Below are 12,360 nucleotides of genomic sequence, written 5' to 3'. Positions count from 1 at the left end.
TGCCACACCCCCACCTCTTTTGCCTCCCTCCCTGTCCTTCCTGAAACATCTAAAACCCAGCACTTGAAGTAACCATTCCTGTCCCTGAGCCATCCAAGTCTCTGTAATGGCCACCACATTATAGCTCCAAGTACTGATCCACGCTGTAAGCTCATCTGCTTTGTTCACAATACACCTTGCATTAAAATAGACACATCTTAAAATGTTGGTCTGAACTCGTCCCTTCTTTATCACTTGCCTATGCTTCCTCACACTCTGTCTCCAAGCTTTCTTTATCTGAGCCAACTGCCTCTTCCCTAATCTCTTCAGTTCAGTTCCCATCCTCCAACAATTCTAGTTTAAACTCTCCCTGGTAGCCTTAGCAAGCCTCCCCACCAGGATATTGGTCCCCCTGGGATTCAAGTGCAACCTGTCCTTTTTGTACAGGTCACACCTGCCACAAAAAGAGTTCCCAATGACCTAGAAATCTGAATCCCTGCCCCCTGCTCCAATCCCTCAGCCACGCATTTATCCTCCACCTCACTCTACTCCAGTACTCACTGTCACGTGGCACAGGCAGTAATCATGAGATTACTACCTTTGCAGTCCTGCTTCTCAACTTTCTTCCTAACTCCCTGTACTCTGTTTTCAGGATCTTTTCCCTTTTCGTACCTATGTCATTGGTACCAATATGTACCACAACCTCATGCTGTTCTCCCTCCCACTGCAGGATATCGTGGACATGATCTGAAACATCACGGACCCTGGCACCTGGGAAGCAAACTACCATCTAAGTTTCTTTCTTGCGTCCACAGAATTGCCTGTCTGGCCCCCTTACTGCAGAGTCTCCCTATCACTACTGCCTTTCTGTTCCTTTCCCTACCCTTTTGAGCCACAGGGCCGGACTCTGTGCCAGAGGCATGGCCACTGTTGCTTCCCTCAGGTAGGCCTTCCCTCCCCCCTCCCCCCAGCGGTACTCAAACAAGAGTAGTTATTGTTCAGGGGGACAGCCACAGGGGTACTCACTAGTACCTGACTCTTCCCCTTCCCTCTCCTGACTTTTACCCACTTGTCTGTCTCCCATGGCCCCGGTGTGACCACCTGCCTATAACTCCTCTCTCTCACCTCCTCGCTCTCCCTAACTAGACGACAGTCATCGAGCTGCATCTCCAGTTCCCTAACGTGGTCCCTTAGGAGCTGCAGCTCGACACACCGGGTGCAGATATGGCCATCTGGGAGGCTGGGAAACTCCAGAACTACCCACATTTGACACCAAGCACAGAACACCGGCTTCACACACATTCTTCCTTTCCGCAATTAACACAGGTAAACCTACTTCGCCTCATCCCGTTACTGTATATTTCAACTTGTGGCTAACCTTTAGGAGTGATCATTCTATGGTGCATCTTAGATTGGAAATTCTGCACATGTAGAGTTGTGAATTAACTTGTTGGGTTCAAATTTCAGGGCTTTTAAGTGACTTTTAAAATGTTTTTTTCTTTACCTCACCAATGGTAAATGCCTTCCTGACTCCTCAAATTAGATTTAAAAAAATGCCTTTTTGTTAAAACATTTTAGTGGAATTGAAACAAATTCCTTTAGATTTGTTGATGCCATGTGGTTATTTTTCTTTGCAGAGATATTGCGAGTGCAATAAAGGAGCTGCTCGACACTGTGAATAATGTTATCAAAAAATACCAGTACCAGAACCGCAGGGTGAGTTTTCGGCTATAGGGAGCTGTCAGGACAAATGTAACCAGCTTATACTGCCATGTTTTGTTCATGCTGTCCTTGCCTTGTCATGAAACTCTTCTGGTGAAAAGTTGAATAACACATTTGTTTCAAAAGAAATTGTGAAGCTGTATTATATTACTAAGTTTTATTTCAGTCTGACTCCTGTGCTGATAAAAGACGGACGTATATACAATGTATATAAAATAATTTTGAACTTATTCAATAGTAATACTTGTGTGAACTGATAGGCAGTATATTCTGATTTTATATACAGTGGATTCCAGTTAATTGGGACCAGTACATTTTGGCCTAATTAAGTTGTCCTGGTTAGCCAAAGTTTCATGGCGATAGTTAGAAGGTTATAGAAAATAAACGACAGTTTAACTGAATAACAACTAGTGTATTTAAATTAAATTGGAACAAATTATAACACATTATTATTATTATTATTATTATTACTACTACTTGTCGCCAAACAATTGATACTAGAGCGTACAATCATCAGTGATATTTGATTCTGTGCTTTGTGCTTCCTGGAGTACAAATCAATAGTAAATATAATAAAAATATAAATTATAAATCATAAATTTAAAAAAACAGAAAAGGGAAAGTAAGGTTGTGCAAGTCAGGTCCGGATATTTGGAAGGTACGGCCCAGATCCAGGTAGGATCCATTCAGCAGTCTTATCACAGTTGGAAAGAAGCTGTTCCCAAATCTACCAATGCTATTACAGTGCTATGGAGTTATCAGTTCCTAATAGTCATCGACAGAGGCATTTGGATGTTCATACACTCATGCTGAGTACATTAACCTATAGGTTTGATCTGATAAAGGAGTGATATATTTTGAATAATTATGGATGTAAAAGTTATGCCACATACAGTTGCAAGAAGTTTGTGAACCTTTTGCAATTACCTGGTGTTCTGTATTAATTACTCATAAAATGTGGAATGATCTTCATTTAAGTCACAATAATAAGCAAACACAATCTGCCTCAACTAGTAACATTCAAACAATTGTACTTTTCATGTCTTTACTGAACACATTGCTTAATCATTCACAATCCAAGCTGGAAAAAGTATTTGAACCCTTGTATTTAATAACTGTTAGAACCTCCTTTAGCAGAACATCCACCAAACGCTTCCTGTAGCTGCTGATCAGACTTGCGCAATGGCAACGAGGAATTTAAGACCATTCCTTTGTACAAAACTCAGTTGATCAATATTTCTGAGATTCTTAGCATGAACAGCCCTCTTCAGGTCATGCCACAGCATCTCAATTGGGTTAAAGTCTGAACTCTGACTTGGCCATTCTGAAGCATGGATTTTCTTTTTAAACCATTCTGTTGTTGATTTACTCTTGTGTTTTGGATCATTGTCTTGTTGCATCATCCAACTTCTATTAAGCTTCAGGTGACAGACTGCTACCCTGATATGCTCTAGAATGTCTTGATACAATTTTGAATTCATTGTTCCTTCAATGATTGAAAGTTATCCAGGCCCTGAAACAGGAAAGCAGCCCCAAAAGATTATGCTTCTTCCAGCATGCTTCACAGTTGGGTTGAGAATTTAACGTTGGTGTGCAGTGGCCTGTTTCCTCCAAGCTGCCAGTGTACGTTTTTGCCAAAAAGTTCAACTTTTGTCTCATTTGTCCACAGAACATTGTCTCAGAAACATTGTGGAAAAACCAGGTGGTCTTTTGCAAACTTGAGATGTGCAGCAATGTTGTTTTTTTGGAGAGCAAAGGTTTCCTCCATGGTGTCCTTCCTCAGTGTTTTTCGTATACTGGATGGATGAACAGAGGCTTTAGCAAGTTCTAGAGATTTCTTCAGGACTTCTGTTGTTACCCTTGGGTTCTTTATCATCCTATTCAGCATGGAATGTTGTCCTTCTAGTGTGATCTTTGCAGGATGCCCACTCTTATGAAGAGCAGCAACAGTACTGAATTTCCTCCATTTGTAGGCAGTTTCTCTTACTGTAGACTGAAGAACACTCAGGTCTGTAGAAATGCTTTTGTAGCCTTTTCCAGCTTCATGCATCTCTACAATTGGTCTTCTAAGGTCTTCTGAAAGCTGTATTGATTGAGGCATAGTGCAGATAAACAATCTTTCTTGAGAAGAGCAGTCTCTGTCAGTAACCTGAGTTTGTGTGTTGTTTTTATAGGACTGGGCACCTCTGCAACCCACACTTCCAATCTCATCTCATTAATTGGAACACCTGACTCCAAGTAGCTTTTATAGAATGCAGTACCCCAGAGGTTCACATACTTTGTTGAACCTGGACTGTGATTGTTTAAATGGTGTGCTCAGTAGTGATGAGAAGTAGTATAATTGTTAGTGTTATTAGTTTAGCAGATTGTGTTTGTCTATTATTGTGACTCAGATGAAGATTAAACCACATTGAGTATTTCAGAAATTCAGGTAACTGCAAAAGGTTCACAAAGTTTTCCTTGCAACTGTTAATCAGTGATATTTAAAGTAATGCATATGTTAAAGATTGGGAACTATAGCACTCTAGAATGCTGAAAGATCATGTGTTTCAAAATACATTGAATTTCCTTGTGAAAAATGTGAGGTATGAACGTGTTTGTTTATAACCTAACCTTTCCATAACAGTTCCTTTACCATGTCTGTAGATCCCCAAAAGGTAGCGGTGGTACATGTGCAATTAGATGCATGATAGAGTAAGTCAAGTATTGTACAGGAAAGAACTGGCATTCTTGAGCTCCATGAGACACCTTGTTGGAATACTTTCTGGGTGTTAACACATCTGTTGTAATTGACTTTGAGCATTTTATATTTTAAGTTCAGGGTGCCCTGGTTGCATAGCAATTAGCACAATGCTAGAATAGCTCAGGGCTTCTTGGAGTTCAATTCTGGCACCATTTTGTAAGGAGTCTCTGTACATCTCCCTGTGGAATAGTTGGGTTTTCACTGGGTCCTCCAGTTTCCTCCCACAATCCAAAGATGTACTGGGTAGGTTAATTGTCTTTTGTAATTTGTTTCACGTTAAGGTTAGTCGGGTCTGTTGAGGGTTGCTGGAGAGGTGTGGCTTGAAGGGCCTACTCTACACTGTTGCTAAATACAAACCTCATTTCCAGAAAAGTTGGGATATTTTCCAAAATGCAATAAAAACAAAAATCTATGATATGTTAATTCACGTGAACCTTTATTTAACTGACAAAAGTACAAAGAAAAGATTTTCAATAGTTTTACTGACCAACTTAATTGTATTTTGTAAATATACACAAATTTAGAATTTGATGGCTGCAACACACTCAACAAAAGTTGGGACAGAGTTAAAATAAGATTGAAAAGTGCACAGAATATTCAAGTAACACTGGTTTGGAAGACTCCACATTAAGCAGGCTAATTGGTAGCAAGTGAGGTATCATGACCGGGTATAAAAGTAGCGTCCATCAAAGGCTCAGTCTTTGCAAGCAAGGATGGTTCGTGGCTCACCCCTTTGTGCCAAAATTCATAAGAGAATTGTTAGTCAGTTCAAAAGGAACATTTCCCAATGCAAGATTGCAGAGAATTTAGGTCTTTCAACATCTACAGTACATAATGTGAAAAGATTCAGAGACATCTCAGTGTATAAAGGGCAAGGTCGGACACCACTGTTGAATGTGCGTGATCTTTGAGCCCTCAGGCGGCACTGTCTAAGAAGCCGTCATGCTACTGTGACAATTATAGCCACCTGGGCTCGGGAGTACTTCGGAAAACCATTGTCACTTAACACAGTATATCGCTGCATCCAGAAATGCAACTTGAAACTGTGTTACACAAGGAGGAAGCCATACATCAACTCTATGCAGAAACGCCGGCAAATTCTCTGGGCCCGAGCTCATCTCAGATGGACCGAAAGACTGTGGAACTGTGTGCTGTGGTCAGATGAGTCCACATTTCAGCTAGATTTCGGAAAAAACGGGCGTTGAGTTCTCCGTGCCAAAGATGAAAACTACCATCCTGATTGTTATCAGCGAAAGGTGTAAAAGCCAGCATCTGTGATGGTATGGGGGTGCATCAGTGCCCACAGCATGGGTGAGTTGCATGTATGTGAAGGTACCATTGACTCTGAGGCGTATATTAGGATTTTAGAGAGACATATGTTGCCATCAAGGCGACGTCTCTTCCCGGGATGTCCATGCTTATTTCAGCAGGACAATGCCAGACCACATTCTGCACGGGCTACAACAGCGTGGCTTTGTAGTCACAGAGTGCATGTGCTTGACTGGCCTGTTGCCAGTCCAGATCTATCTGCAGTTGAAAATGTACGGCGCATTATCAAGAGGAGAATCAGACAACGGAGACCACGGACTGTTGAGCAGCTGAAGTCTTATATCAAGCAAGAATGGACAAAATTTCCAATTGCAAATCTACTACAATTAGTATCCTCCGTTCCAAAACGATTAAAAAGTGTTAAAAGGAAAGGTGATGTAACACAATGGTAAACATGCCTCTGTCCCAACTTTTGTTGAGTGTGTTGCAGCCATCAAATTCTAAATTTGTGTATATTTACAAAATACAATTAAGTTGGTCAGTAAAACTATTGAAAATCTTTTCTTTGTACTTTTGTCAGTTAAATAAAGGTTCACGTGAATTACCATATCACAGATTTTTGTTTGTATTGCATTTTGGAAAATATCCCAACTTTTCTGGAAATGAGGTTTGTAAATAAATCGTGTTTCAAATAATGCTAATAATTTTTGAAAATTTAATGAACATTAAGGATCAAACTGTTCTTAAGCTTCTCAACAATTGTGCAGGTCTAAAATTATTTTTTATGCAAATTCAAAATTTTATTGCTTTCAGGCACTTGAACACCAAAAGAAGGAATTTGTCAAGTACTCCAAAAGCTTCAGTGATACTTTAAAAACCTACTTCAAAGATGGAAAGTAAGTTTTTCAGTTTAAAAGAAACCATTTATATTCATTCTGTGGGAAATATTTGTCTAAAAAAGTTTTGTTTTGGCATTGTTAATGTATTTTGTATGCCATTAATACTACGGTTAAATAGAAAATTTGGTAATTTGCAGAAATAGCCCTTTGCTTCCTATTTCTCCATGCAAATACTGCAAGCTTGTTTTATTTTAGAAAATGACATTGAAACTAAACATCTTGTATGGCTTGAGAGTAAACAATAGCATTTTTTTAAATTTTGATATTTTGTATGTGATTCTTCACATGGAAATGTGTCCAGGTTTTATTTGTTCATATTTCTAATTGTGCAGTGGCCAGTCAGTATTTTGTAATAGTTTTTAAATACCCATGATTTCAAAATATTTTTGTGTAATTAGAGTTGTGATTTTAAAAATTGAAATTCTGTATTTTTATTAGACAATTAAAATATGCTTTTGTCTTTTAAACAGGGCACTCAATGTATTCATGAGCGCCAACCGGCTAATCCACCAAACCAACTTGATACTGCAGACATTCAAAACTGTTGCTTAGGAGCTGCATTTGTGAAGCTTTTTAATGTTCAACCTTAAAAGGTTGACCTTTATGTAAATTTAAATAGAACTGTATAAATTAAAACATCTATTTCAAGACTTGAAGGTGTTGAATAAAATAATTGTCAACTTGCACCATATTTTTGTAAAACATTGTAGCTATTCATGATTTCTCATTAAGAAATATTGCATAACTTTTGCTATAGTATTCAATGAAGCCAAAAGAATTTGCGCCTTAACATATCGTAATGTAACATTCCTTTGTGTAAATATCGGTGTTCTGTTTCTGAAGTTAACTTGCTGGCAAAGAGACAAGTTATGTATTTAACATAATTAGTGGCAAATAAATCTGAAATTGTAAATTGTCTTTTGTCTCAGCTGCAAATACACAATAGGGATGGGTGGGAAAGCTAAATATGATGCAGGTGACTTTGTTATACCCAACAGTTTGCACATATTGTACAAATGTTTGTTTAGCATTAGTTCATCATGGAATTTTTATTTACAAATCACTTCACGGCTTTACTAATTTAAAAGTAGAAGCAGCAAGTCTGGAGTACTCCTCAGATGCTTAAATGTGAGCTGATAAATTTGCTTGTATGAGATTACCAAGATTTGACACATGGATGCATATACCGTAGATTCCGGATTTTAAGCCGCTACTTTTTTCCCACATTTTGAACAGCTTTGAACTTTGCGGCCTTTAAAACGGAGCGGCTAATACATGATTTTTTTTCATGCCGCCTCGTAAACATTTTGCCTCGTAACAGTAGACCAATAAAATTGATGAGTAGTTCACAGAGGTCCAATGAAATTGTACGATAAATCAAGCGCACTTTCACAAATAAATTATTGTAAATCAGTCATTTGTACTCACCCTCATCAACATGGAAAACACTCGAAGAAAAGCATTGTGCTGCCTTTATGGCAGTTATTTAGTTTATAATATTTTCGCTTAGTAATTCATTTTCTAGTTAAAGTTAGAAGAGTTTTAACTATATTTGTTTTCTGTACTACATCGCGGGATGCTATGAAGTCACACCCGGTTTCGCCGCGTCTTGTGGGAAAAATGCCGTTTGCGATAAAACGGGACGGAGGGAGGGAGCGCATTACGCGAGCGGCTTTGGATCTGAGCGAACGCTGCTTTTAAGTTAAAGGCGATCAATAACTTTTCCTGGTAGGCTGCAGTATATATATTTTTTACCAGTCGTTAGGAGATATTGGAATGTTGTTCAGTAAAGAAGTATATGCAACGTATATTTAAAAGTAGCCGCGTTACGGGCACGGTTCGAAAAAAAGCATTTGCAATATGTATTTGTTTTTGTTACCATATGGATTTAATTAAAAGTTTAAAAAATCCTCACGTGTAATATCTTTCTGTGTAAATATCTCATATTACAACGTGGGACACCTGCGGCCGAAAATCCGGTGCGGCCTGTACAATTAAAAAATTGATTTTATTTCTAAAATTAGAGCCAGCGGCTTTTAATCAGGTGCGCTCTGTAGTCCGGAATCTACGGTAAGCCTCTGTTTTACCAGCTTCTTCACTTTTTTGGCTGTAAAAGGAGTACATTTTAATTAATGTCCTTTATCGGGGGGGGGGGGGGGGGGGGAATACAATTGACAATTATAGTCCATGGCAACACATGCAATCTGTGAAAACGAATAAGCTGTTGACATTTCAGACTGAGACCCTTCAGGACTGGAAAGGAGGGGGGAAGACACCAGAATAAAAAGGAGGGAGGGAAAGGTGGACAAGATAGAAAGTGATGGGTGAAGCTAGGCTGGTTGGAAAGGTAAAGGTCTGGGGGAGGAGGAATCTGATAGGAGAGTGGACCATGGGAGAAAAGGGAGGAGGAACATCAGGGGAGGTGATAAGCACCTGAGAAGAGTTAAGAGGCCAGAGTGAGGAGTGGAAGGGAAAAAGAAGAAAAAATCCAGAAGCATAAATCAGTATTAATGCCATCAGGGTGGAGGCTATCCAGATGGAATATCCACCCTTGAAAAAGCACTTTGAGCCTCCGCATCAGCACATCATTTCTGCTGCTTTGCCATCTTCAATGGGATCCTACCACCAACACATCGTTACATTTTCCTCCTGCACTTTCCTCTCTGCAGGGATTGCTCTTTTCATGATTCCCTTGTCCATTTTCCCTCCTCACTAATCGCTCTCTTGGCACGTATCCCTGCAAGCAACGGAAATGCTACATCTGCCTATTTACCACCTCCCTTCACCTCTATTCAAGAGCCCTAAACAGTCCTTCCAACTGAGACAACACTTCACTTGCAAATTTGTTAGGATCATCCATTATATCCTGTGCTCCTGATGCACTGGTGCCACCCAGTGTAAATCGAAGGAGCGCGTTGTTGAGTACCTTCACTCCATTAGCCAAAAGCGCAATTTCTAAGTGGCCAACTATTTTCATTCCTATCCCTGTTCCCATTTCAACAGGTGATCCATGGCCTCTTCCTCTGCCACAATGAGGACATTCTCAGGATGGAGGAGCAAAACGTCATATTCAGTCTGGGCAGCTTCCAACCTGTTGGCATGAACATCAATTTATTTTTCTGGTATTTTTTTCTCTTCCTTTTTCTTTTCCTTTCCCTCTTCTATTACCCACTCTGGCCTCTTTCCTCTTATTTGCCTATCACCTCCCCCTGGTGCCCCTCCCCTTCCCTTTCACCTGCGGTTGACTCCTGTTGGGTTCTTCCTTCTCCAGCCCTTTACCTTTTCCACCCACATAGCTTTGCCTATCACATTCTAGCTTGTCCTATTTAAAAATAAAAAATTCTGGTGTCTTCCCCCTTTCAGTCCTGAAGAAGGATCTCAGCCCGAAACATGCCTGTTTATTCATTTCCGTAGATGCTGCCTGACCTACTGAGTTCCTCCAGCATTTTGTGTGTGTTGCTCTAGATTTCCAGCAGCTGCAGAATCTCTTGTATTTAGTCTTTGGCAGGGTTTCTCAACTGGGGTTCCATGAGAGATCATGATTGAAATAGTAAACATTTATTGAACTCCATGTGATGCGTGGTCACAGTGGGAGCATGTTTATTCCTCAGTTTCTGACACAAAATAGAGGAAGCTGTTGATAATTAGTAAGCACTGTATTGCACAGAGAGGAGGACAGTAAACTGATGAGCATGAAGTGCATTTTTATAATGAATGCTACTTACCAATGGGTTTTATGTGGACTGGTAATCCAAGTTGTCCTGTTCCATTGTGCCTAGTCTGTGGCAAATAACATCCAAATACAGCAATGGCTCCAACAAAATTGAAGAGACGTTTAACTACAAATCACAGCAATATGATATGTAAAAGTGCTGATTATTTTAAACAGTTATTGGAATCTCAAAACACAGTAAAGCTTTTGTTAAAGTCACAGTCAATAAAAGGTCTAAGGAACCAAGTTATTTTGTAGAACTCAGTACCCAGAAAAGGAAAAGACACACAGTTGGTGAGACCCTAATAATGCCAGCATATAAAATTCTTGTGGGTAAAATGTTAGGACAGGATGTACGAGAATTTGAAAAGGTTTCACTCTCAAATCAGCATATTGATTATGTGTCACGTGACGCTGAAGAAGTTTCGTGTGATAAACTGGAGAAAAAAAACAGCTTCTCGCTGTTTGACGAGTCAGCAGATTTGACCAATAAATGTCATGTTTTAGCATTTGTAAGATTTGTAAATGATTGTAAAATTCAAGAAAACTTTCTGTTGTAAAGAGCCATCCAAAACAGGTGAAGGCCAAGATATATTTAATATTTTGTCTTCATATCTGGAAATAAAAGGTCTGTTTTGGAAGAAGTGAACTGATGGTGCTCCATCAATGGTTGTCTCCATGACAGGCTTTTGTTTCTCTGTCACAACACTTCACAGAGAGGTACTGATGTCAAAAACTCTTGGAGATACAATGAAAAAAAAACTTACAGATGATGCTACAGAAATGGTTAACTTTATTAAACAAGACCAGTTCACTTGGAGAATGTTTAAAGAACTGTGTGAAAACCTGGACAAAGCACACCAATCTCCTGCTACATACAGACAAGTTGAAAGGTGAATTCAAGAAAATGCAGGCCAGATTTTACAGAGTGTTTTGAAGATGAGCTGTAGATATAATAATTCTACGCAGGAGTTCGCTGAGACCTGAAAATTATTGCAAGGTTTTCTCCAGGTCAAAAAGGTTGAGAAAGGATGGTCTATGGCTTTCAGTGTTCATAATGCCATCATCTTAACACTGGGTAATTGCTTTTCAGAGCACTTGCATTCAATCCACAGGAGAGACTGAGCCATTTAATTGCTCAAAACATAATACGATTACTTGCCATTTAATTTTCCATCCTACTCCCCTGACCAGTCAAGGCCCAAGACAAGTGAAAGGAACAACTCACCACGGCAGGCATTGACGTCCTCAGACCGCGATTTCTGTTGCCGACCTCAACGGTTCTAACAATCCCGAGCAGATTCCGAACCCGGATTCCACCGCCATCAATGCGGATTCCATCAACCCGGACACTTTCGAAGTGCATATCGCGCTTCCGCCAACTCCGACTCCACCCTAGACCTTGACCGACAGCCCCTCCAGGCCGGGGCTTTTCTCGCCGTCGGTTTCCATTTTCTCCACCACCACTCTACAATCCCATGTCACTCTGGTCTCACCGTCAGCTCTTGGGTCCTCGGTCCCCCCCCCCCCCCCCCATTCCAGCTCTCATCCGCGCCGGGTTCCCTCCGGCCTTCCTCTCTGAGGCAGGACGTTCTGTTCTCAGTAAGGGTTCTCACCTCTGTACCCGTGTGCCCACACCTTAGCGAGTTACGCGCCCGCCACGATGCTGAGCTCTTCCTCCACCGCCTCCGTGCCGACTTCTTATTCAAGGACTCTCCCGCCTACACGAACAACCGTTCGCCCGTCTTCAACCCTCCTCTTCTTGTACACCCACTCTGGTCTTTACATTGCTAATTGTCGACAGCAACCACTTGGCTTTACCACTCCTCCAATTCTAACCTCACTCCTTCCGAACGCACTGCTCTCTCCTCTCTCCGCACTGATCCTAAACTCACCATCAAAACTGCAGATAGTGTGGTGCTGTAGTAGTCTGGCGGACTGTTCTGTGCCTTGATGAGGCCCAGCGCCAACTCTCAGACACCTCCTCTTACTTACCCCTCGAACAGGACCCCAGAAGGAGCACCCTTTGTCACCCG

At 40.7% G+C, this 12,360-nt stretch overlaps 1 protein-coding gene across 3 annotated transcripts in view; it reads left to right on the top strand.

Moving 5' to 3' along the window:
• Window positions 1-7,528, top strand: part of pdcd10a (programmed cell death 10a) — a 42,179-nt gene extending 34,651 nt beyond the window's left edge. For all 3 annotated transcript variants that reach the window (XM_073041034.1, XM_073041031.1, XM_073041033.1), the window contains exons 6-8: window positions 1,617-1,695; window positions 6,527-6,609; window positions 7,083-7,528. In XM_073041034.1, the coding sequence (XP_072897135.1) occupies window positions 1,617-1,695; window positions 6,527-6,609; window positions 7,083-7,164 (244 nt within the window). In that variant the 3' untranslated portion in view covers window positions 7,165-7,528. The remainder of the gene's footprint in view (window positions 1-1,616; window positions 1,696-6,526; window positions 6,610-7,082) is intronic.
• Window positions 7,529-12,360: the final 4,832 nt, after the last annotated feature.

This window comes from Hemitrygon akajei, chromosome 3 (assembly GCF_048418815.1).
Source record: "Hemitrygon akajei chromosome 3, sHemAka1.3, whole genome shotgun sequence".
Taxonomy (NCBI): domain Eukaryota; kingdom Metazoa; phylum Chordata; class Chondrichthyes; order Myliobatiformes; family Dasyatidae; genus Hemitrygon; species Hemitrygon akajei.
Note: the sequence above shows the minus strand (reverse complement) of the source record. Positions and strands in the feature narration are given on the sequence as shown.